General features: G+C 41.5%; 1 protein-coding gene across 1 annotated transcript in view; it reads left to right on the forward strand.

Annotated features, from left to right (window-relative positions):
• ADAMTS5 (ADAM metallopeptidase with thrombospondin type 1 motif 5) overlaps window positions 1–7,247 on the forward strand; it is a 46,925-nt gene extending 39,678 nt beyond the window's left edge. The window contains exon 8 of the mRNA XM_017807877.1: window positions 323–7,247. Coding sequence (XP_017663366.1) covers window positions 323–878 — 556 coding nt within the window. The 3' untranslated portion in view covers window positions 879–7,247. The remainder of the gene's footprint in view (window positions 1–322) is intronic.
• Window positions 7,248–27,377: the final 20,130 nt, after the last annotated feature.

Consider the following 27,377-nt stretch of genomic DNA (forward strand, 5'->3'; position numbering starts at 1 on the left):
CTTTGGTGAAATATATGAGCTATCTGTTATTTTTCATTCCTCTTGTATCTGACTTACATAAAATTGTTACTAAAGCTAAAGATTAAGCAATCTGAAAGAAGTGCAATAGAAATTTCTTCAAGAACATAAAGAACAACACAGTAGACCAACAGTGGAACCTGGTCAAATTAATCTAAGATGAGCCTCAATCCAGCTGGATTCAGGGCCTGAACCGAATGAAGCGAGATGTGTCATACCAATGACTTTGTGAGGCATTGCAGTAAGACTTGAGGCTTATTTCATGCTAGCTACTGAATGCTCTTCTTTCTCTCCCTGCATTCAGCAAGGGCTACACAGACGTAGTGAGGATCCCCGAAGGGGCAACCCACATCAAAGTTCGGCAGTTCAAGACAAAGGACCAGAGCAGGTTCACTGCCTACCTGGCCCTGAAGAAGAAAAACGGTGAGTACCTTGTCAATGGGAAATACATGATCTCTACTTCAGAAACAATCATTGACATCAACGGGACTGTCATGAACTACAGCGGATGGAGCCACAGAGACGATTTTTTGCACGCGATGGGACACTCTGCCACAAAGGAGATTCTGATTGTGCAGATACTGGCGACCGATCCAACGCAGCCCGTGGACGTCCGCTACAGTTTCTTCGTGCCAAAGAAACCCGGGCAAATGACTAACTCTGTCACCAGCAAAGTGACTCCGCAGCTCACGCAACCCCGCTGGGTTACGGGGCCGTGGCTCTCCTGTTCTCGAACGTGTGACACGGGATGGCACACCAGGACTGTCCAGTGCAAAGACGGGCATGGAAAACTAGCTAAGGGTTGTCTTCTCTCCCAGAGACCGTCAGCATTTAAACAGTGCTTGTTGAAAAAGTGTTAACCTGTGGTGGTGATCTTCTTTAAAAGAGGTTTGATTAAGCCATTGTTGACATACTGGTATTAGGTCTGCCCAGACAGAGCGAAGCAAAGGCTTCAATGTACTTACATACAGTCTCAAATTATGGGCAGAATCTGCCTATTTGGACCAAATGAAGATGTGCACTGCTTTAAGTAATAGTAGGGTGATCTTAATATGTCAAAAAAACTAAGCATTAAAGTTGTTACAAGCCCTCTGTGTCTGCAAAAATGTAAACTAAAATAATGCAAAAGAAGAAGAACTAGTGAATGGAGGAGCCTGGGATATTTAAAGGTTACAGAATCATCTCCCCTTTTTCACCTACCTCTAATACAGTATGTCCTTAGAAAATGCCACATGTACCCATGATCCCACAGTAGCTTATTTTATACTGTTTTGTAAATATCTTTCATTCAGTATGTCACTTTATATGACATGGTTCTATTAAAAAATGAAAAGACAAACTACATAAGCAAAGTGATTGACCAAAGTATATCTGTAGCCCTTTCGGACTTGGTCCGTTCTTCAAAAAGGGCCACAGATGTTTTACTGGAAAATGAAGAGCTTGCTGCTGGTTTTAAAAAGTAATACCTTTTGGTTTTGACAAAAGGAAATACATTTTCATGCTAGGAATTTCCTGACAGTATATCATTATTCTATGACAAATACTGTGTATCCACCAAGAAATTCTCAGAAGGAGCCTTGCAGCAGCTTGCAGACCAGAACACCCCACGTGTACATTGCTCAAATACCAGGACCATCAGCAGCTCCTCACCATGTGTGTCAGGCATGCACAGAAGGAGGATTTGGCTGCTAGGAGGAATTTGTGTACACTGTGCTTGTAAACCTTTCACTTAGTTCCAGCTGTGCCACAGCTTGGGGTCCTTGTTGTCAGTTAACAATAGCTGCTAGCTGCTTCTTTCCATGAAACAAAGGCATACTGTATTTTGTAGAAACTAGTTAGAGAACCAAAAATTACAGGTAAGATAATCAAGTGTCTTCTAACTCAGATATTCTGAGGCTGTGTTCAGCTGCTTTCTCTGTTATTTTCTCTATGGCTTCCACCTTGAATCTAACAATGTGTAATGTACCTACATCTTTTCAAGAGGCTATAAAGGTCAAAAAAACACAGCAAGCAGTTAATATTTTATCACTGTTTTGTCCATCATGTCTAACTCTGGTATTCATCTTACCAGCAAAAGTTTGTAACTATTTGTCTTTTTTGATTGTTTTGTGTGTCTTTTGGGGTTTTTTAAATCTATAGAAGGCATTCATGTTTTGTATATCTACCACATTTGGGAGGAAGAGGGGTCACTAGGAAGTCAAACCACATCAGGATGTGGAGGACTTGTCCAATATCAATAAGACTGTTTCCACAGTACAGGCAGTAGCTGGTAATAGTTTTCATTGGCAGCAGTTCCTGAATCCCATTATTGTCTGGTAGAAGTTCTGTTACTGAGGATGGACATTTCACCTTATGCAGGTGAAGGCCTGATAGCAATCCTTTTAAAATTGCTTCCTCTTATATCAGCAGGCTTTGAATTAAGCCCTGAGATAACAGGTAGTGAAAGAAACAGTTAAAAAACACTGATGGAATTAGAATCCCATTTGTCTTTTATGCCTTTGTTCATCCACACAGGAGAGTCCAGGATCACAGGAGGATTTTCAGACAAGCCTCACAGCTGTGAGTCAGTGGTCCTCGAGCACCTCAGGCTTTTCTGAAAATCCCATGAAATCAGGAGGGAAAACTTGTTGGAGTGTGTAGCAAGAAGGGCAAGTCTGACTCCAGGCTGACACAAACATGTTTTTGCAACTGTGGCATGTTTGTATGAACTCTTAGAAATCATGTGATGATTTCAAAACAGCATAGAGTTGCTACATCCACAACTGTGAAACCTGGAGAAGTATCTATTTTTGTACCTTGTTCTAAATAAACAGTAACAGGGGCAGGGCCTCCTCCTCTGTTAAATGGATCACCAACAAATGTTACTAATCATCTTCAGCTTTCAAAACCGGTGTGGCCTTCTGTTTAGGAGTAGTCCCTATGCAAAATTGTGGGTCTTGAGGAAAACTCCCCATTTAATCTTGATCCCACCCTAAGAACTGAGAGGCTCTGAATATTTGCAGAGAGCCTTCTCTGCCTATTAAAATAAGATCGCTTTGAAATGCCTTATTTTCCTTTCAGGTAATCAAATTTCTATACTTATCTATATATTACCCATGTTCTAGAACCTCTTGAAAAAGTCAATAACAAATAGAAACCATCATGAGAGGAAAAGTCAGGAGATTTAATGTGTCTCAGCACAGACTTAACATTTGTCTCAGCATACAGCTGCTGCATTAAGTGGTATTTGTTTTTCCTACGTTTTTTCATAATAGACACAGAATGTACAAGTATTTGTGTTTTCATGATGGTAATAATTTATTATATATTCAAAAGGATGAGTAAAGCTTTTGGATGCTGTTTAGGCTCCAGAAGAGTAATACCATACGCGGGTATAAATTTAAAGCTTCCTTAGATCAAGAGTATCTTTTCCACTGAAAGAGTTTATTTATATAAATATAAATAAGTATGAGAACAAACCACTATAGTGACTTTACCCTTTTCACCAGTGTAGCAACGAAGCATAGTATCATGAGCAAAGAGCAGTTGCCCTTCTATGGTGACAGGGCAAAGGGGACAGACCAAGGCAGGACCCTAAAAGTGTAAGATAAACTAGGTCAGCCTGCTGTAGTTAACACAGCCTGCTGTAGTTAACTGTTACTTTTTTAGGTGTTCTTGGTAGTCAGATTCCAATTCCAAACCTTCCTTCTGTCAGTCATGGCTGTCTCATGTAACTGATGAATGAAGAATTGGTAGAAGGTATCTGAGTTTGTCATGTCCACATCTGTTCCCAATTCTGTGTCACTCACTCTGTTACATCACTGTTTACATCGCTACCCAGTGTTGCCAAGCTGGAGTCATAAAATGCACCTAGGGGATAGAAACCCAGAGTTTTGCTCTTGGCATATTAAGGAACAGTCCTCAGTTAAATTCACACTGACTTTGGGACACACTTAGGGTGCCCTTAGGTGAATTTGGACCTCTGAGCTTTGGTGTTTCTTACAGCATCTGCTTTTCAAATAAGAGATTCTCATTAGGAAAAAGCCTGTCAACTTTGGTTTGACTGTATACAAGAAATTAAATTTAGCTGCCCTCCTGTGGAAACAGTTTTATCGCAAGGGGGAGAGGGAATAATCTTGTGGAATAATAACAGCTGTTTAAAAAAAGAAAAGGGCAACACAGCACTGAAAAAAATAAAGTAATTTATTGTTTTTACAACTGGTATGTGAATGGATGTAATGAATTTATTTATTCTTATTTAACAAAATACCAATTGTGCAAATTCTATATTTAAAATGTTTTGCTATCATCTCTGTCTCTCACTTTCTCGCTCTCTTTTAATTTATGCTTCAGATTTGTGTTGAAAGTATGCCTTGTGAGTTTACATAATATATGGCACTGGTTATTTTTTTTTTTGTATGGTTTTATTTAGAAAACTTTTTTCATGAAACAGGAGTATATGTGTATACATGTGTGCACACTGTATAGATGTATATTCTCTTTCTGCTACCATCTTTTACTTAGAGTAGGTTCTAGATTTGTAATTTTGTGACACCTTGTGCTCAAAGCTCCCTGTTACACTTACACTTCAAAAATATCTCCACTAGAGAGTCATAAAGGTCTGTGGACTGAAAAAAATCCATAATGGCTCCTGAAGAAGTCAGACAACAGATTTGCTTCGCTTAGACATGTGCAATTCATGCTGCACACCTCAGACTGACTACCGAGGCTGATGCTTCCATTGAAGCAGGCACAGACTTTTAGTAACTGGGAGTCCTCTATATGTGAATGAAGTTCCTGAGTTGCCAGGGTGGCAAGTGAGTCTTCTCTCATGCAGCTTCTTACATTAAAGTGAAAACACTAAAGAGAAACTCTTGGGTACCTCTTTAAGAAATAGCTTAAACAATGTATGATTTGGTTTATGAAGCCTGAACCATTATAGAAGGTACTTTTCTAGTGTTTTCACTGTTTATATACATATATAAATATGTATATATGGCTATAAAAGTCAAAAGCCCAGTTTGGAATGCTTTTCAATATTTTACTTCATTGTATTCTAGCTCTTTGCACCACTTCAGGAAAAGTTAGATACAAAAAAAAGCTAGTAAAGCATGTTTCCATGAAAATAACAATCTCTGTTTTACTTCCACTTTTCCTCCAGTTCAACTACTGCAGAACTCAAGGGAACTAGTATCAGGTCCAGTGTTAGGGGAAAAATGTGATACAGACAAATGTACAGCTTTTCTGCGGTTTATTTAACAATACAAATGACTCCTGTAGCCACTTCACTGTAAAGGCAGTACTACAGATTGCTTATAAGCAATTTCAAGCTGTTGAAAGTCCCCTTGCCTACCAGTGCCCACATTCACCTAAGTTAAATTCCAGCTCAGCCCCTCTGCACAGCCCCTGCTGCCACCCAGGCACTACCAAGGACCCACTGCCAGCCACGAGGCTTTAAATGAATTAGTGGTGGCCGGTGGGTGATGCTGCCTCACTCAAGACACAATCCAAAATGCCAGGGAGTGGCTACTGGCCGGGTCCTTGATGATCTTCAGGGCAGGCTTTAAATAGGATTTCTAGGGATGGCTCATTAACAATTGTGGGCTTTCAGCAATATGTTTAGGTGAATGTTTTTCCTCGTGCCAATGAATGCCATGGTGTTCTTTGTCACTGAGGGAGATGGAGCCTATGACAAGAGGCAATATTGGATTCTCTGAGCATGGGCTGCAATTTTCAGGAAAAAAGTTGCTTGGTTTGGAGGGGTTTGTTCCTTTTTTTAATTAAGTGATTAGTTTTTATAGAGCTGCCAGAGTGCATCGTTGCATTCATACTTGTTATTTGCAACATTTTCGAGAGGGTTTTTTCTGTGGGTACGTTGATACTAACTTGTATGGTAAAGCTAATTCAACATCCTTGCTTTAAATAACATTGCAAATGCAGGTATTTCTGGTTTATCAGGTGTACCAGTAATGACTCTTAATGTAAGGGAAACTAGGTCCTCAGCTGGGACCCCAGAAGGTGGCTTTGAGCCTTAGGAGATTTTATCACAAGTGCAAGTTTTCAGTGACAGAGTGCAAAATTTGAAATGCCTAAATGCAGGTGAGTGGTGTAGGAGCTTCTCTCCAGACACATCACACCAAGCACCCCAGTACCACCCCGCTGCTCTGCACACTGCAGACTTTTACACGTTGAAGACAAAACCCACAGCATCATTCGCTCTGGATGTTGTCTGTGGGGGCTCATGGTCACTGTAAAGACAGTAAAATCATCTCCACACACATCAGCCTGGCTTGGTCCGTGTTGAAACTCATACATGGGCACATGTAGAGCTTCCCCGTGGCTAAATGCAAAGTGCATAGTTTTTGTGTGTGCATGTGTATGCTTGTGTATATATAAACATGTACATGTACATACATACAGAAGCAAGTTTTTGGGGTCTCCATTACTCCCACTCACAGGGGAAAAAAGTTACACTGGGTTTAGTTATATCTGTGTAAATTTAGAGTAACTTCATTACATCATTTGGCTTTGCAGGAGGTGCTTCAGACTTATACCACTGTAAGTGACAGCATAACTTTAATTTATAGTAACTGGTTTACACTATTTATCATATGAACTGTGAAATCTTCAAATAGTTTATCATATGAAACATAGTGACATTCAAGCATAAGTGCATTGTTAAAATCCCACCAGATACAGGAAATAATACGCTGAATTCAAGTTGGAGACAGTGTATACTCCTGTACAGCAATAAACCCCTTTAACCTCTATAGCCAGGTCATCTGCCCAGCAGCAGATAAGATAAAATGAACGAGGTATTGTAGGAAGGACTAAGGGGAAAGCACAATGTTTGGTTTTGCTTAGTTTACTTCACGTGCCTCTTTATACACTGTTGGTGTCAGCATATTCTGGGAAGTATCACTTTGTGCATTACAGATAACTTGGCTGAAATACCAGTACCCTCTGTAAAAACAAGATGTGTCACAAAACTCTTTTTTCATCCTAGTATGTGTCCAACCGAAGAGTTAACATTTTTAGAGCACTACTATGTCAGCCAGTTTACATCCTAAAAATATGTTATGCAAAATAAAGATTCATTTGAACTGAATTGTACAAGGTCTACACTGTACTATGACACATTGAAGGCCAATATTTTGTTTTGTGAACTATTACATATGTATAATTTACCAGTTGTAATCTTGAAACATTTGATTCTGTGATTTCAGTAAAAGTAATAAATACAAACTGTATCATAGGTCCAAAATATTTGTTTATATGGTATATTCGGGGCAACTGTTTGCTGTTTGTGCCCCACTACAGACAGAAGAGCATAAAGAGCTGATTTCTACATTAAGGCATAAATATCCTTTCTCTATGTAAACACTGCACTTTAGTTGTGGTTGGGTGGAGTTCCAGCAAAGTGTTTGGAGGAGTCAAGACACATAACAGGAAAGTGCAGAAGGGGGCATTCGGTGCCCTTCCAGAGCCTCAAAGATCCCTATTACAAAGATTTACTTGTCCAATAGAACCATATTATTATACCTTATATTTCATTTTTCACGCTGATTTCTTGCTTATCCTTTCACATTGCACAACATTAAGTTGGAGTTTTTCTTGTTCCCAGAAATTATGCTTTCCAAAGTGGTGTTCTTCCCCAAAGTAAAAGCAAACTCATCGTGCCTAAATCTTACTCCATGTGCATGTCTAATTTATTGATTGCTGGTGTTTTTAATGAGTTTTGGATTTTGCTTTTTATTAATTTGGAGGTTTTGCCTTTGTTTTGTTTTACAAACTGTGAATGAAATCGGTTCTTATTTACAGAAACAGTTTTATACATGCCAAGAATAGCTTTTCTTCCTAGGCTTTCAAACAAAGGCAGTGAAGCTTTACAGAGCCATCAGTACCTATAGAGGGGCCCAAGGTCTTCAGAAAAAATTGGCTAATAAATCTGCTTGAAGAGAGCTGTTCTACTAGTGCTTGATATATGCACAATATTTCATACTTTTAATATTACTACTGTATATAGAGAGAAATACACATATATAAAGATATTTTAGAAAATCTTGCTTATACATTTACACTAGATGGTTATAAGGCTGGTCACTGCCCATCAAGCCTACACCAGTCAACACCAGTGAAGGGTGCAGTGAAAAACCTGTGCTAGAAGGCAGTTTTGGCACTTACCCTGCCTAAATGTTTCAGGGAGATGGATCATCTGCTACAGTCTTCAGTAAAAGCTGACTAACAGGTTTTCACCCCTCCCTGCGTCTTTCCTCAGCCAGGGTCCTAGAGCAGTGCAAAACCTCCTCTAACACCTTGTCTCCTCCCGCCCACCTGCAGGTAGAAATACCAGATATGCAAACTAAGCCACAACTTTACCCTCTACTTTCATTTTGCCTCCTACAGAAGTCTGCAAGTGTTACCATCTCAGAGATAAGTCAGCACCTCCTCCATATCTCTCTCGGCATGGCAAGCTGCAGTGTCACCAAGTGATTATAGCAGGTCCTATCTCCCCAAAATTCCATTTTTATTTCCCATTTTAGAGTTTGCAGTAGCTCAGAGAAAGCGATTACTGGGAACGGAAATCCATTCATATACAAATCAAATAAAGCAGACACAGCAGTATAGACTTTCTCAAATGTCCAACGCTGCCATAATCCCATTATTCTGCAGAGACTGTTCTGTATCAGGAAGATGAACTCATTCTCTCTTAATGTATTTTCCATCTCTTCATAATGTGACATTTCACCTCTTCAGAAACTATCCATAATTACATGTGAGGAGGGAGACTTCTATTCCCAAGATTCTGAACTTGCAGACCCAAATCTCATTTTTAGGTGGGGATGCAAGATGGATTTGATCCAATTTCAGTCTTCTAGCCAAACTGATCCTTTTTTTTTAAGAAAAAAAATAGTTTTGGAAACCTCAAAATACATCCAGTAATCAAACTAGAAAATGTACAAGCCTTTCCACACTGCTTACACTGTTCCTCTCACTCTCCTTATGCTGTGCTCTGCGAAGTTTAAAGTAATAAATTCATCATACTTAGACCACTCAGCGTTCTAAGCTGACCCAAGGATAGGGTTGAAGAGCAAATGTGTGGGAAAAATAATCTAAAAAAAGCCAAAGAAAAATTATTATTTTCCACGCTTGGAAGGCCAGGGCAGCAATCTCTTTGCTTTCCCTTGATCATTCTGGGGAAAAACATACATCTAAGTGAAAGTGCACAGACATTTTCTTAAGCAGCTGCTCAAGAAAGCTTTGTTGTAGCAATTGTGTGCAGCCTAAGGATGAGCTTATTAAAATGGCCACTTTGGCCATTGCCACCATAGTCTGACTGCTCCAAGTGTTGCTTAACAAATACAGTAAGACTGGGAAGTTGGATGAAATTCTGGAGAACACATGTGCACGCAGGTATGGGAGAGAGAGGGGTGTCTCAGAAGGTGGAAGGTGTTAGAAGTGTTGCACTCTGTAACCTTTATTAGCTTTAATGCATCTTGGCACAGGAAGCTCGTAAGCATCTATTTATGCCTACCTGTAATTTTGTTCAGTGGTGTGCCTTTGTTTTATTTCTTCCATCTATTCCACTGTCTCAGTAAACCCAAAGGACCTAAACTTATAGAATTAAGCCAAGCCCTCCTGCATGCCCCTGACCACAGAAGCCTGCATCATGCTAAGCAGTCCCCCTTTAGCAGCAGCGCTTCCCAGTAAGTCATGACGGCTGCCAGCTGGGCTCCAAGGGAACAGGAACCCCTGCCCTCGCAGCTGCCAGAAGTGGAGGGCAGGGGGCTGAACCCCACAGCGCATCTGAGAGCCCTGCCAGCATTGACTCTCACTGTGTCACAGGGTGAAACCAGCTGAACTTTCAGATCCTGCACAAGGGCGAGGACATGCCTGTCTCTGGCTCATCTGGATGCTTCGCACAGGTGTGCATCAGAAATCAATCTTTTTAAAAGCGCCAGCTCTGCTTCTGTCCTTTTTTCACCCTTGCACAGTTGCAGTGTTATTTTGAGAGAGTGCAGTCAAAATGGATTTCGCATTGTTTGCAGGCACTGAGGCCCTTGCTCCTTTCAAGCTTTAGGCTGCTGTTGGTAGCAGGTGCTGTGCCCAGGCCCTCTGCTGATGGGAGCCAGATGTTCTCATGCCCATGGATAATTTTGCTTACCTGCTGTAAAGACTGAAGCCCATATGCCCTGGTGAGGTTTGCGGGTGTAAATTCTGCTCTAGCCATGCCAGTAATCACATAAGGGCCATCCACGTGTTAGTGTGCATAAACTGTACATTTCTGAAAAAAAAAAAAAAAGTGCAAATTGCACTTGACTGGCACTGCAGCAGAGAGGCCCATTGCAAACCAGCCCTGTGCAGCCGAAAAACCATGGAGGCACCACAGAGAAACAACTGCCTGGTAAAGCAGGCAGGAACCAGCACAGTGAGCACCACTATGGTCCTGTCGTGCCTGAGAGCATCAGGTAACTCACATCTTGAAATAGTGGAGAGCTGGCAGCAGGCCACCCAGGGAATTGCTCAGATGGCAGCTACCCAATGGGTTGGCAAACAAGCTTAGTTACCTAGTAAAGGTGGTCTGTAACTAAAGGGTAACAAAAATTATACTGGAAACGTTCAGAGCACTTTAAAGTGGTCAATTTAAAACAGGGCTCTGCCCACTGGAAGTGGTCCTTTGCCGAAGGCCTCACTGTGCTAGGGCTGGTTTGTCCAGAAAAAACAGTGTTAGATACATTCTGTGTGGGCTGGGAGGAATGTTTTCTCACTGATATTTATGTGGCATGCTAAGATCTGACAGCCATCCAGAGGGGTTTGGGCCAATATTTCATTTTAAATACATGCTGCACACAGCCAAATAAAGGCACATGAAATGGCATGGCTTCTGAGGGATAAACCGAATGGCAGACCCTGTATGGTAAACCAGAGGCTATGGAGATATAGGTTGTTTCGACAGGAATTTGAGCTATGAAAGGATTTAAGGGGAAATTACCAACCAGTCTGGCATTCAAATGCCAAAATACACAGTCAGACTCTTGGCTGCACAGGCACGCTGTAATGCTCTTCAGCTTCACTTCAAAGGGAGAAGGGAAGTGGCAGAACTCCTCTGTGGAAACCTCAGCCTCTCCATGAATGCAGGAAATCACCATCACAACTCTGCCCGTTCGTCGGAATAAAATGAAACGGTGAAGAATTATATATGAAGAAGTTTTCCTTCAGAGGAGAGGAGAAAGAACCAAAGGATTTGTTTCCCCCTCCATCAGAATGTTTATTATTTTGGGATAGATTTGTTGTGTATTTTTGGCTATTTTTTCCCCCAAAATAGTTTCTTAAGGTCAGGCAGAGACAGAGCCAGAACAAGTTGTAATGTTACTGTGGAACAGCTTTGCCTCCAAAAGATCTCTGCCTGCCTCAGCCTGGGAAGGCCTTTCCAGTGTGGCTCCAGTCTCAGGCTCCTCTTCCCCAGAGTCTGCACCTTCTACCCCAGGAGCCATTTCCTTTGGCCACATTCATAATGTGTATTCAGATCATCACCTGGTTTGTTTTCAGAGCTAGTCAGATTTCTAGAAATATGTAAAAGAGGATGTTAAATACCTAGAAGACTAGGAAAAAGAAAGACATTGGCAAAAAAAAAAAAAAAAGAGATGTAGTTACTTCTCATTTACAACTACAAAAGAAAAAAGCAGGGGAAAAACTCCAAGAAAGAAGAGTATCTGTGAACAGGATCTTTTCTCTTTTGTATCTGGATCTAAGCAATAACCAGGCAGCATCCAAACACTTTGGAAAACTCAGGGAGTTGATTTAGATCTCATAGAACTCAATATCTTTGGGTAAGCTTTAAAATATAAAACAGAACAGCTAAAATAAGAGAATGGGGCAGCAGTAGAGGAAAAAATGCTTTACTTTTCAATTAGATACAGCAAGGAAGAAGTAGCAACTAAGAAGGGAACCCAGATAATCCCAGGTTTAGGATAATTTCATACAAGATTAAATTTATCAGCTAAATATAAGGAACAAAAATTTTTTATTCCAAAACAATAAATATGGATTTCCATTGGAAGCAGTACCTTAAGACTTCATAGCCCAATTATTCATGAGAATGTGGATATTGTTACTAAAATCCTGAAGATTGCAGCCCAGATGGGTTTATAATTTCAAGCCTTTTCAAAGCTTTGTTATTTTTTTAATTAGATATTCCAGGAGGTTCCTACACTTGCATGGAAGCAATTGTAGCTGCAATATGCATTACAACCCACAAAGGTGTGGAAGTGAATCAGTCATTCCAAATGTACTTCTTAATGTAACGCTGGCTTTCAAAGCAAAGGGTTAGCAGGTAAACTAGAGTTTCTTCTTTACACCTGCTCAGACCAGCAAGACGTACCATAGGAAACACACCTCAGACACCTGGGATTATAGGCATAAGCTTGATTAACAGGTAACCCAGGGCTCTTGGTGTCGTCACACAAGAGAAAGCCACTGGCTGAATGAGGTGGGAATGTGGCTCCACTTCTCTGTGAGTGGGACCAGGACCAGGGTCCCAGCTGAAGGTGCACCATGACCGTGGGTTGCTCACTGCGAGACAGTCTCATAGGTGCTGACCCCAGAAATTTGTCAGAATGAAGGGATAAAGCCTGCCTGGGAGCCAGTCTTTAAGCAGTGGCACGAGGCCAATTCACTAGTAAATAAATAGCTTGGTCATTTGGGACATGTCTCAAAGCAATACAGGAAAGTAGCTAAAGGACCACAAAAACTACACTGGTGTCTATATGGCAATAGACTGAGGTTATTTTAGCAGTGTGAAATGTTTTCTGATTCCACCAGCGCACAAAAAGTGCCAAAGTAATTTGCCAGTGACAATAATGTGTAGTGTAATGTTGAGGATGAAAAACCTTCAGCTGGGTTTCACCCAGTATAAACCATCCCTGGCTCTACTCCAGTAATATCCAGTGTTAACCACCTATATCTGGGCTTTTTATCTGAGTAGTAGCTGTCACTTGAATAGAGATAAATATTAAATTATGTCTATACTTAAGGCAGAGTCCTTAGTGTTGACTTAAAATGTAACTTTTATTTCTAAGTCATTGCAGTGAATTTGTAAATCCCCTCCTTAAAGCTTTTGAAAAACATATTATTTTTTTACTCTGCTATTTAACACCATAGTGTGATTCTAGCCAAAACCCAAAATCCCACGCAAGGCAGATTATGTTCAGTTCTCTGGCTGTCTACATATTTTCCTCTTCTATGTACCTTACAAGCCAAAGCCTGAATATAGCCCTAAAAGCATATCCTCAGCATACACTCAGGAGACCACATTCAGTATCCTGCCACCCATCATATTGAACTGATTGCTTCTACCAGGATTGTTAATAAAACCATAATTTCAAAAATGTCTCTTTACTTAAAACATTTTTTTCTAATGGTATAGTAGTTATGGCAACTGCTTCCTGCCACCTCTGCTGCCAAAAGCCACAATCCATCCATGAAAAAGAGCTCCTCCATCCAAACACATTTTTCAGTGGACAGCAGCATTCCCTGGCTGGAGCACACTCTTCCTTTCCCTTCTGGCAAACTGAAAGCCAAACAAAATCTGTAACAAATGTGAGCTAAGAGTGAGGAATTAAGTGAACTTCTTACAAATGACTTTGTATTTTTACACGTACATGCAATAGAAAAGAAGTAGAAAAATCTCTCAGGGAGAGTCGAGGGGGAAAAAAAGCCAGTCAACCCCAAGGGTTGTTCAATGAAAGAAAATGTTTTCCTTTCTTAGAACACATTTGGAATTCAAACTCTTAAAAGTCTTGGCATAATAGTAATTAAGAAATTGGTGAGTTATTTCCCCTTTATTCTCAGTTTTATTCTACCACAGAGGTCAGTGGCAGGATTTCTTAAGTCTGGTGTATTTCCTGCCCGATGATCAAAGTTTGCTTTGTGAACCTGAAAATAAAATGTTCCTATTCTTTGCTAGTACCATAACTCTTTTTCTATGGACAGGTCTTTCTGGTCTTGACACAAAATAATTCTTAAATTTCATGTTGGACAACATGCTAAAGCTTTTAGAAAAGCTCTACTATTACTTTTGTAGGCTATATTAATAAATATTATTTTCCTGCCGATGTGTAACTCCAGTGCAGAGTTATGTGGAGCTTGCTTGTCTTTCCCTTGCTTTGTTGCTTGTGACCTTTTACCCACTCGGAAAATAATTAGTACGTTTTCCAGCAGATAGTTGGATGATTTCATGCTCTCTTATTATGAGAAAACATTGTAACAGAGCAATGCTTTGAGCGAACAGTTCAATGTGCTGTTCTTCAAGCCCCTGTGTAGCGAATATAAATTTACATGAATGTCAAAAATTGAACGAATCAAGAATGAAAAGCCACTTATAAAGCAGGAATTCTCTAATATTGACTGAATTTGGAAATTTTATTAAAATGCAACACAACCATCATGATTCAAGTCACTTTGGGATTTTTGGCTGCATGTGAGAGGATAAGGTACGAGTTCCAGGTCTAATTAGGCATTGCACGCATTGTGATCATTAATAATTTCCACCACAGTAGCTTCAGCCTACAAGATATTTTGCAAACAAATAGAAGAAACAGGGTGTAGACAGTGTAAGCACCCAAACACACACAGAGTACACAAGCTTGAAGTCATGAAAAACAGAAGGGAAGGAAATGTAACAGCAGAGACATGGATCCAACCCAAATTTTGGGTCAATATTACTACAGTTTTGCTCCCAGGTTCAGCAACGGGACTGCATTGCCCAGTACTCTGTGTTAATGCAGTGCTCACTCCCTGAAACCCTTTTTCTCCCCAAGAAGTGCCCGCCTTGCTGAGACTTTGCCTCCAAAATGGTTGTCACTGCCTCCGTGCAAGTGATGTACTGTATAGCTGTGTTAGGCATTTTAGCTTCTTTTATCCAGTAAGTACAGCAACAGGACTTCAGGCTTTGGAAGTCCCTTCCCACTGGGCAGTTTAACAGCAGGAGTCACCAAGTAGCCCCCTCACACATGTCCTTAGTGAGTGGCTGAGCTGTGTGGGTAATGGTGGAGTTAAACAAACCCTCTCCAGAGTAGTGGCAGAAAGGGAGAAAGGCTGTACACCTACAGGAATGTCTGCTCCCTGCTTTTGTCTCCAGCTCCCAACCTTGAGCTAGCATGCATTGCAGCAACAGAGAAATTAAAAGAAACGAGAAGAAAAAGCAAAGCATATACATATAATGACATGAAATAAATTGAAGTTTGTATCTCCAAGGATTTACTGATTAATTCATTGCTTGGATTTTCTCCCAAATAAATTATGCTGGATTGATGCAAGACTAGTCTAACTAAAAGATAGCGTTGCCATTCAAAACCTAATCCTAATCAAATATCCCCAAGTTCCCCTTAACTGTGAAGTTGAGCTGCAAGATTTCAGAATTTGCCTATGCTTACACAGGTCAAATGAAGTGGTGACAAATAGACACCAGAAGATATCCTTACCCCTGTTTCCCAGCTGAAGCAACTGGAAGACATAAAAGTCATAATTATCCTGTTTTAAGTCACACAGTGAGCGGAACCATAGCCAGGAATGTACCATGGGCTTCTAGGCTCCAAAATAGTGATATAAAACAACTGTTCCTCTGTTACCAGGATGTTTTACAGCTGCTTTCAGCATCAGGTTTACGTTCTCAGTTATTTTTTTCATTCCAGCCACCTCTTGCAGCTGCATGCACAGAAGCAGTTCCACACTGCAGACAGGAGTGCTGGCCCTGCCTACAGCAACTCTTAAAGCACCTTTAATTAGTAAACCCAGGCATCTTTGCTAATTGACAGAGAATCACAGAATCATTTAGGTTGGAAAAGACCTACAAGATTGTCGAGTCTAACCTTTGACTGACCACATGACCTTGTCAACCGAATGACAGCATTAATTGCCACATCCAGTGGATTCTTGAACACCTCCAGGGATGATGATCCAACACCTTCCTGGTAGCTCGTTCCAATGCCTGACAACCCTTTCCATGAAGAAATTGTTCCTGATGTCCAACCTAAACCTTCCCTGGCCCAGCTTTATGCTGCATCCTCTTGGCCTGTCACTATTTGCCTGGGAGACCCCCACCTGTCTACAACATCCTGTCAGGTAGTTGTGGAGAGCAGGAAGGTCACTCCTGAGACTCCTTTTCTCTGGGATGAGCCCCCCCCAGCTGCCCCAAGTGCTCCTCATGAGACTTGTGCTCCAGACCCTTCCCCATCTCTGGACATGCTCCAGCTCCTCAGTGTCTTTCTTGCAGTGAGGGGCCCAGAACTGGACACAGCACTCGAGCTGTGGACTCATTAGTGCCCAGCACAGGGGGACAATCACTGCCCTGGTCCTGCTGGTCACACTATTGCTGATACAGGCCAGGATGCCACTGGTCACCTTGCCCACCTGGGCACACATTGGCTCATGTTCAGCTACTGTTGACCAGCACTCCCAGGTCCTTTTCCCCTGGGCAGCTCTCCAGCCACACTGCCCCAAACCTGTAGCACTGCAGGGGGTTGTTGTGACCCAAGTGCAGGACCCAGCACTTGGCCTTGTTGAACCTGTCGACCTTGGCCCATCGGTCCCTCAGCAGTGCCTTCCTGCCCTCCAGCAGATCAACACTCCTGCCCAACTTGGTGTCTTCTGCAAATTTACTGAGTACACTTGATCCTTTCATTCAGATCATCAATAAAGATATTTAATAGGACTGAAGATACCAAACAGGACTGAAAAGTAAGCACCTAAAAGGTACAAGGATTGTGGCCTTTGCCTCTGACCTTAGGATAAGATGAACAGTACCCTACAGGCTCTTGTTTCTCCCCACTGGTCTCTATTGTTATATGTAGGGGATGCTTCCCTGTTTGCTGCATCCCTGGTCTCAGATTGCTCCACAGACTGCATTAGGGAACAATGGTTGACTTCTATGTGAGCAGGTCTATAAAGACAAACACTGCTGTCATAAACTATTCCAGTGGCATGTTGTCTGCCAGGACTGTATTACACCACTCCTCTTATTAATTTTTTTATGTCTAAATATATAAAACTGCTACAACTCTTTCATAGGCTTTCAAGAATGTAAAAAAAAATATTTTGACACTGGGGAGGGGCTTTCTTGCAAGGACTTTTGAATCTGCATCTGAACAGGGTTTATAGGTGCCTTTTGGATTCAACAGAGAGAGAATGGGCACTTCATACATGTGATTCTTCTCACCCTACAGGGGATGTCCATAATAAGGTAGATGGATCACACATTAAAAACGTGTATTTCTTTCCAGTGACAAAGGGACATAGGGTTCAGATGTAGACAGCTACAGTGCAGATGTCTGTAGCTGAGTGAGAGGAATCTCATTCCAGGTTTCAAGGGCTGAAAGTGCTTGGGAGCAGTATCCTGTTTCCAAAGAGTTTTCAAGTAAAAACTGAGTTCCAAATGGCTATAATTCTTTCCAAAAATTGACTGGATGAAGGCAGGTTTGTTCTGCAGCATTTTTTTTCACTGAGCTACCATTGTGAGAATTAGTAATGTTCCAATTCAGACTCTCTCCCTCCCTATCATCCCTCCTCCTTATGTCCTCCAGCTCTTACTTCATTGGAAAGTTATCTTCAAGCTCATAAGAAACTATACCTCTTCTCCTCATAGAAAATATCTGCAGTGAATTCAAATCCCCTCAGAATGTAAAGGTTGCAATGACTGCCAGAAAAATGCTTTGCTCACCTCCCCCTGCCCACAACATATTCATGTGGAGTGACCTAATTTTTACGCCAAGACTTATTTGTGGGGGCCTTTTTTAATTAAAATGAAGTTGTTTAAAATCAAATTATGAAGGCCTTGGAGAGATGCACAATTATTTCCTTCACTTAGCCTTGATATACAATATTAAAATCGTATGTAACTACAGAGCTTTCAATTTTTGAATTATATATTAGTACTGGTTATTACAACTCAGTATCCCTGTTACACATCAATATTGGTAAGCCTTTAGTTTCAACGAGCTGTGACTATGAGATCCAAAATGTGACCATGAAATACACGGAGGCTTTGAATGCTATGCATTGTGCAGAATCTCTCAGTGAGTAAATCTTGTTGCTGTGCTACAAGAACAAAGGGAGTCCAGCTTCTCGCCCATTCGCTGTGTGTGTACTGCCACTATCTCTTCTTTTTTGGCTTCTTTACTCCATGGTGAATAAATATAATCAAGCCAGCTGCTGCTTTCATGTCTGTGCACAGTTTTTCTGCAGGTGTCACTAAATTCTCTTGAATGTGTTCCAGATCATTCCCTGAAGAAACCCCCAACATCCAAGTTTATTTTTTTTATTATAACCAGATAGCAGTTATAATTTAACCATATATTAACCAAATTACTGTACGAGCTGAATGCCTTATCTGAGCTACCAAAAAAAAAAAAACCTTGACTCCCTTTTCTGAGCTGATACAGTTGATTTAAATGCCTTTAAATCCAACGAGTGCACAGAGCAATGGAAAGCTCAACACTCCATATGCATCCATGCTGGCCATGGCACTAAGACAGGCAGAAGTCTAGACTCATGGAGGGAGCACACTTTGGAGCAACTGGTGAAAGTTTCTGTGCCTGGTTTCCAGGAAGTTTCTTTTTATCCCACTACTTTAGCTGCAGGTTTACATGCAACCACATTCAAAAGAGGAGCCTCAAAATACAGGGGATCAAACATTTGCAGAAGGCATTAGATCTCTCAACTCCTTTTGGCACCCAAATAATTTCTGCTCTAAGCAAAGGTGGTGTTCAGTGTTCTTTCATTTATATTGTTTATTATTAACATGTATTTGGTTCCAATCATAAAATTGAAGTAATTGTAAAAAATTACCCCTACAGAATGCAAGGATCCCTCATGCAGCACTTTATGTGAACACTGTCATCTTCAGGGTTCAGTATAAATTGGAGCCCATTACTGAGTTTTCAGAGGTTATAAATATAAAAGGGGTTTTTTTCCTCCTTCAACTATTACAACATAAACCAGAAAGTGACTAGTAAAGATATGTCTTGTTCTTCCTACTGCAGACAACTAGGTTAATTTAAAAATCAAAATATTCAGCCCTACCTATTAAAAAAGGCAGTGACAAGTGGCCCCTTGCTAACACCTGTCATTCCATGTAGCTCTGTAGGCTTTGGTGGAATGACTCCACATTGCACCCACATAAATAAAACCACTTTTGGCCCAACAACCACAGATTTATAAAGGTCATTGTAAAGCAATGGCATCAGTAACTTCTAAAGAAACAAATATTTTAAGTTCAGTGCATAAGTCCTGAGTAATTTTAACACATTTTCACCACTCACCAAATGTCACATTGTCATGTTTACAAAAATAGGAATGCTTTCATGTGGCCTAGGAAAGTAATATTTGCAGTGCAAAGTTTACCTGCTTATATAAAAGTGTTTTTCCTCAATTTTCCTGTTGGTCTAACATAGAATCATCAGGATGACTTCTACTTTTGCACACAAAATTACAGAATTAAGGTAGTGACCTATTTCTTTGAGTATTATTAGCAAATTTTGTTGTGTGTAAGTGTGCATGACTAAAGGTTGTTTAGTGCCATCTTTTGGGTGGTCCTAATACTACAGAACAGTTTCATCAAATCAATTATACATTTGACACCACTTATGTGTTCAGGAAGCCATGTGTTACTAGATCCCGAAACTTGTTTCTAGGGGTTGTGAGGGTTTTATCCTAGATTTTGCTTCCTAATGTGCATGAGCTCTCTAAAGAACAAACAGGCAGAGATGACAGGAGCTGTAATCTAGGATAAACCTCACCATCACTCCCTAGAAACAAGTTTAGGGATGTAGTAACACACGGTTTCCTAGCCATGGTTCAGCGAGGACAGTACACAGCTGAGTGGCAGCAGTCGGATGACAAAGAAAGTCAAAGTGAGGATGAATTGCTGGGAGTGTTTCCATGCTGCATGAAGAACCACCCCCCAGCCCTTTCTTAGTACACAAATCCCCAAATCCCCAGCAGCAAAATATTTTCCTGTTTAGAAACACTGTTTTTTTCCAGCTTTGGCCAATGTTCATGCTATTTTATAAGATAATTATCTACGTATCTCAGTCACACCCTATATCACCAAATTTCTTTCTTCTGACTCCTAACATAAGATCAACAGCAAACTCATTAATTTAGTTGTTTATTTTCTGTCTTTATCCCATATTCCTTGGTGGGTCTAAAAGTAGACCGTACGTCAAAAACAGACAAAACCCAAGCATCCAAAACTCCAACTTAACACCTGCACTGATAACATAGAATTAGAAGCATACATAAAATATTTATCCCATGGTACCTAGTCCATGACAACTAATAACCAAATCTAACCATAAACCCCTGCCTTTCCAACCAATGGTCTAAAGCAGGATTAGGTGACAATGTCCCTTTGAAAAAGTTGGTGGTCAGCTAGTTTCATCTTCAGCAAGAAGAAATTGAGGGTAGTGAAGTAGATAATGCTTTCAGCAGGGTTTCCTTTTCCCCTGATGAGATGGGAGTCCTTTCTATCCCTACTCCTGGACAAACAAGCCACAGCAAAGCCAATTTCACCTGTGATAGGGAGAGTACAGGGCTTGGAGGTAGTCGGGCTTTGGATGCCTCCTTGCAGCAATGTAGGCACACAAAGAGTGGGCCAAGGTTCGTACTGTGCTCCCTGACTCATGGTCCCAGAGACAGCACAGAGAGAGCCAAATGAATTACTCATGTGTGGAACAGCATTTATTTACAGCACTTGGCCCTGGAGTCTGGAGCACCAGCTGATCCTTTTTTGCTCGCTGTTGGGGTTGAAATGACATACGCACACACACAGCAAAATTTTGGACAAGGCAGCCTCTCCAACGAAATGCTGATGTCTGTAATTAAACTTATCTCTGTGTGGTAACAATCCCAGGCACCGCTTCCTAGTCCAAGTGCTTGTTGGAAGCTTTCTGGAGGTGTCAGAAGGTTTGCATTCCCCTACTCTTGGATAATCAAACACTGCTCACAAATTCATTTGGATGTTGAAATAAGCCCAGGCAGGAAATTTATGCATGTATGGTTTGGAGCGTTTTAGGGACACGAGTCTGGAAGCTGCTTCCTTCATCAGTGTATCCCTTCCTCTGCTGTGGTAGGAGGTAGATACACGTAATTCAGTCTTGAAATGCATCAGGTTCAGTTTTACAGCTGTCATGCCCTCTGTCTCCATCCCTCTTGTTGGAAAGCAGGTCTGTCTATGTGCACCTACAGCAGATCTTATCAGGAAACAGCACCCATGAGAGGCCACGTAGGCTATGGATGCAGCAGTCTCTAACATCAATAATTGGTCTCTTTTCACTGGCACTAATAATTAAATGTCTGGCTTGTGACAACCACCGCTTATATTGCTCACAGCTAGAGCTTTGGGTACTTTTCACATCATAACTGTACAAATGACCTAAAGGGAGCTAACACACAACATAGTTCCATAGTTCTTTGCAAGGTTGCAGCAGTCAAGATGAACTGCACCATGCTAAGAGAGAGGCAGGGCTGTGTCAAGACACTGCTGTAGGCAGAAGCGAAGAAGAGACTTCCAGTCACACAGATCAAAGCCCCTGAAGGCAAAAGAGATGCTTGAATGACAAGAAGTCAATGAGCCTCTGTTCAAGCACAGCTGTCCACCAATATGTGAAAAATACTGTGGGGCTGGAGCCACAGAGAGTAACATAAAGCAACATGTGCTGGCACTTTTAGGAGTGGGTGTCCTAACTGTCATTGACTTTTGCTTTTCTGCCCTCCCTGAAGCAGACAGCACAAGTTAAAGTTGTCACTTACATTTTCTGAGTGCCGTATGTCATAGCTTGAGTGTTTATAGTTTTTCAACTTGTTTCCGATAACATGTTTGAGTTTGAATTCTTTTGGAAAGGTAAAAACAGAACGTTTTTCTTGGAGAGCTTTGAAATCCAAATTGCAAAGCTGGCAGGGTCCCTCTCAGTTAAATTTGGTTTCACTTTTTTGCCTTAGTAACAATTTCTTTACACAACCTATTTTAGCTCATGTATTTACCATTTAAAGCAATGGCAGCTCAGTTGGCATCATTAGAATTATATAAAGGTGTGTTTTTATAAAGTGGAATTTTTTACCTGTTTGCTGAAATACCTGATGATGCATTGGTTTTAAAAAGTGTGTTACATGTGACAGCTGTGCATATTTGCGCTGTAGCTAGGATTTTTACGCCACACCCAGTTCATAAATGTTTTTGAGCAACAGCTTCTGACATTTTTAAATAATCAAGAAAGAAAATGTTGGTGAGGGAAGCAGCACAGAATAACACTGATTTCTTTCTTCCCAGATGATTAGAAATAGTGTTGATCTACTTTGGAAATGTAAGAACAATCCAGGCTCTGCAGGAGCCCTGCTATGAGACCTTGGAGGTCCCAGAGAAGGGGTTTCCCTACCCGCTTTCATTTATGCCTTCGAAGACATATAATATGTAACCAGACCATGCTTCCCCTTGGAATGTCAACCTCAAAAGTCCAAGAAGTCTCCTCCAGTCCATGTCCCTTATTAAGTCCCACACTTACTGAGGACCAGCCCAGCTTTTGCAAATGCTGAAGATCAGCCCATCAGCAGCCACACGACTTCAACAAGCACTGCTACTGAGCCTGAAAGAGCCTGGACCAGCCACAGGCAGCTGGAGGACTCTCTCTCCTCTTCACCCACTTGCATTTCACAAGGGACATGCAGATGTCCCTCTGCCCAGGTCTCAGCATGCAGCCAAGCAGACAGAGGCAACTACAACCCAAAGAATTTGGGGTTGCCTCAGCTGTATTCCCCACAGATCCTAGAGTGCCAACAGGCAAACTGGGTATCTTTCACAACAGGACAGGGCAATGCCAGCAGGTACAGGGATGTGATGTCTGCCTTCCAGTTACGCCCACCTTATGATCACAAATTATGGCTGAACTCGTGCAGGCAATAAAATTAATTATTCTGATTAAAAAAATATTCTGTGTGAAACTATGATACATCTTTCTGTCTGCGATATTTTAACTGCACATTTAAATTTATTTGGATTTAAAACTTATAATCCTCTAAATAAACAGAAGGTAGAACTCAACAATAAGAGAATGAATCAAAATACTGGGATTAACGGTTAGATCTAATACTACCAGGAAAAGCTTTCCCTGACTTTACCCCTTCCCTCTCTTCTTAGGTCCACATATTCCTAGAAGACTTGAGACATTTCAAAACCTGTAATTTTTTTTCCTTGTCCAATCTTCATCATATATCCAAACCTCTACTTTTGCCTTAAATACAGCTGTTAACTTTAGGGCATGCATTTGGCAATTTGAACCATTCAGTCAAATACACTGTGAATTCCCCAGGACACTCATGGAAATAAGACTGAATGAGAAGGTTTCCTGAACATCCCCATGCTCCCTTAGTTCTTCATCACCCAAAGCAATAACATATCTTATGGCATGCTGTGCAAAAAGGAGTTGGTGGCATAGTGAAGGCAGCACATCAGCAGGGGTCCCCTGCATCTCTCACAAACGTGCTCACATGCTTAGCTTTATACCCACTGGAGGTCAAACGGCCTGCCTACACCATGACAGCAAAGGCTTTGCATAAGGGTTTGCATATCAAAGCCAAGAGGAGAAATTTAGTGATGTTAAATGGAAGTTAAATGTTTTGTTGACTGACTTTTTGGTGTTTGGTCTTAAGCAGGAACAATGTTTTTTCCAGAAGATGGGTAACGAGTAACAAGAGTGAAAATAAAAATTTGGTTTGTATTGGCTTACTACTGTCTGTTTATTTCTTGCTGTGCTCTCTTATAGTGTCTGTGGAATAAACTGACATGGAGGATGGATGGGTGTTTTGTTTTAAAAACTTTATTTCTCCTGGTAAGACATTGCACATGCTTCCTCTTGATATCATTTGTAAACAGAGTATTTTAGCCAACATTTTATTAAGTTTTCGATCCTGTGAGCACTCCAGGGGTTAGCAAGATGCTGGGAGTTAAGCCTAACTATAAATATTATCAGGACTGGGGCCTATGTGTCTGCTGAGTTCCCTCTGTTAACATTATGTGACTGAGATACGTGTTCCATGGCTGCAGCGAGGGCTGCTCGCGTGGGCAGAGTGTATTAATAGTCTTAACATGGAGTTGTGCAAGCGAGGTTATGTGCCAGAGGAGGGGCTCATGTGAGCTGCTCCAGATCTGCTGGGGAGATAGTGACCGTGACTCTGCAGTGAACTAGGACAGACAGGGAGTTTAAGCTTTCCAAAAAACTGGAGAGAGCCGCAAAGGAAGGCCCTCACTGCCCCTGTGCTCACCCTCTCCCTACCGACAGCTCCCAGTCGGATCAGCAGCAGGGAGGGAAGCAAGAGGCCTCCTCACCTCAGCCGCCCTCCTCAGAGAGGAGCAGGGCAACGGCCACCAAGGGACGGCCAAAGATGGGGTATCATCAATACAAACCCAATGAAAACGGCTTCATCTATTTTGTCAAGCATTTGATTCCTGAGCAGGACATCTGGTATTAGATTTTCACATGGCTTGGGAAAATCGTACGGTGTGAAGAGGCTGAGGGGATCAGTCTCCAGGAGAGTGGCAAACATGACCCTGCTGCAGTGGCCTCTCCCTGCTCCTGCTGCCCCTCCCTGGCATCCCGGGCTTGCAAGGGACTGGTCAGAATGAAGTGAAAAGGGTACAGGCAGCAGGTGACAGTGACAGTGAAGTCAGGCAAAAAGGCAATGGGCTGGAAAGGGAAAACCATGGCATATAATTTTCTGCATGTCCTTTCTGCAGCGTTTTTAGTCAAAGTACCAGTATGGAGTGTGGGTGCCCAGACCTTGGTAGGGGTTGCCAGGAGGGTCCCTGTGAGGATCAGCCAGGGGATCACTGCCAGTTCCACCAGCTCCAGCAGACCCACCACCAGGCACGGCTGAGCCCCACAGCCACGATGGTGGTGCCTCAGGAAAGCGGGACAGGGGAGGGCACAATGGTGAGGGGTGAGGGGAACAGTGTGAGAGACAGTCCTGAGAGCCCCGAGGGGAGCGGGCAGGGGGGAAGAAAGACCTTCAGGTGCCCAAGTACGGATCCCCTGCAGCCCATGAAAAGGGCCTGCAGCGGAGGGGGTTTGCTCTGAAAGACTGCAGCCCATGGAGAGGTCCCACACTGGAGCAGGGACAATATCTGAGGGAAATGCAAAGAGGGGCTGTCATGGACTTACCACAGTTCTCCATTCCCCATCCTCCTGCACCACTTGCAAGGGAGTCAGAGGAGTCAGGAATTAAAGAGGGCCTTAGAGCCCAGGAGAAAAAAAGGTAAGGCAAGTGTGAATTAGATCTTATCTTTGTTTCTCATCAACCCTCTCCAATTGGCAATAAATTAAATTAATTTTCTCCAAGTCTAGTTTGCTTGTGACAGTACCCGGTAATTGATCTCCCTGCCCGTATCTCAATTCATGAGCTTTTCTATCTTATTTTCTTCCTCCTGTTCTGATGAGGAGAAATATCAGAGGCAGCTGACACCCAGCCAAGGTCAACCCATGATGATACCTTATATTTCTTCGCTTAAGATTAGTGTTACAACCTTTTATTTTACTCACTTAATTGATAGAATGGAGATATTAAGCATTCCAATGTGTCAGGCAAAATATGTGATGAAGTCTTGCTGACCTTGTGATTAAAACATGTCAGGGTTCATGTATAGGTATATCCAGAACCTAGGGAGACCTTTTAGGAGTTTGTTCTATCCCAAGACACCTAAGCAAGTCTTACGGACTTACGTGCCCTTTTACCCAATAGTAAACAAAGATTTCTCATTTATTTTTCCACTAACACTAAAAAAGAAGTGAAGAAGCCATCTGAAGTTAAGAGACTAACATTAGAAAACAAAGGGGATTGAAAGCAGAAAAAACTAAGAGGTAGCCATCCCATGTCCTGTTCAAATGTGGACAAAACTGTCAAAAAGCAAGAACAAATCAGCAACGTCATGAGCCCTGTCCTGAAATAGCTGCAACAAGTTATGGTAGAGCTAGAGGTTCTGCAAACATCTGTGAATTGCATTAATATAAAAAAGGTATTTTGTCCTATTGATAATAAATTGTTTAATCTCTTTGTACCTCAGGTTTTTGCCTGTTAAATAGGGATAACACTTGGTAGGGGCTTTTGAGGAGATAATCTTTAATGACAGTGAATTGCTCATTTGAGAGCCACATAAGCACAATGAGGGAGTCAAAAATACAATCACAGAATCATGGAATCATGAAGATTAGAAAAGATCTCCAAGACCACTGAATCCAATCTTCAACAAAATACCCCCATTCCCACTAAAGCATATTGCAAAGTGCCATATCTACTCATTTTTTGAACACTTCCAGAGATGGTGACTCCACCACTTTCCCAAGGAGCCTGCTCCAACGCTTAAACACCCTTTCACTGAAGAAATTTTTCGTAATATCCAACCTAAGAGCTCCCAAAAGCCGACAAGATTTTAAAAAATAGTATTGACCCAGCAACTGGAGTAAATAACTGATTTTTTACATATTAACGGGTTTTTTTTAGACTAAGCAAAGGTGATTTGTTCCTCATCTCAAAAGGAGCCTGGAGCACAGCCAGGTCTCCCAAAAACTAAAGAGACATCTTACCCTATTTTGGTATATAACAAATATTAGAGAAAGAAACAAAAAACTGTACTTAAAATCATGACTTTGTATTATAACCCCTGGTAGTATTTTTGAAATATCTGCTTAGGTCACAGAATAAAATGATGAATTGCCTGGATTAAAGCATCTAAGTAAAGGTCTTGATGCAAATCCCCGAAATTACTTGTAAGTGAAGATCCCTTTTGAGGTTCTCTCTCTTGAGGTATACGTTGCTGAAATTTTGTTTACATGTTCTGAATAAAAGAGATGCAGGCAAGAGTATTTCATGCTTAGTTTAGGGTTAGGATTAAGGTTAGGGAAAGGGTTAGGGTTAGACCATCACTTTCTCCACTTGGGATACAGGTTCTGCTTTGCAGCGAGGTAGAAGCTAACAGACAATCTCCATTACAGCTGCTGACAGGTAGTGCAGAGATTAGTGAAAACACTGGGACTACCAACTCTCTTGGCCTTAAAAGAGTTGCACTGACATGTCAAAATCCCTCTCTTCACAAGAGGAAAACTCAGAGCTGTTGAGGCTTATTACTCAACTGCTGGATGCAGAAAAGTGTAACTTGCTTGATTCTTTTTTCCCCAAAGTTTCACTTTCCTTTTTGCATATTAAAGGCATTTGCCCATTTACTTCTCAAATGACTACTGTTGCATGTTTGTTTGACACTTCAAATCCCACTCCAAGAGTAAGCTGAGAAGACTACAAATGCTGTACCCCATTTGGGATGCAGGTGTCATGGAAATCTG

This window comes from Lepidothrix coronata, unplaced genomic scaffold (assembly GCF_001604755.1).
Source record: "Lepidothrix coronata isolate B3197 unplaced genomic scaffold, Lepidothrix_coronata-1.0 Scaffold21, whole genome shotgun sequence".
NCBI lineage: Eukaryota > Metazoa > Chordata > Aves > Passeriformes > Pipridae > Lepidothrix > Lepidothrix coronata.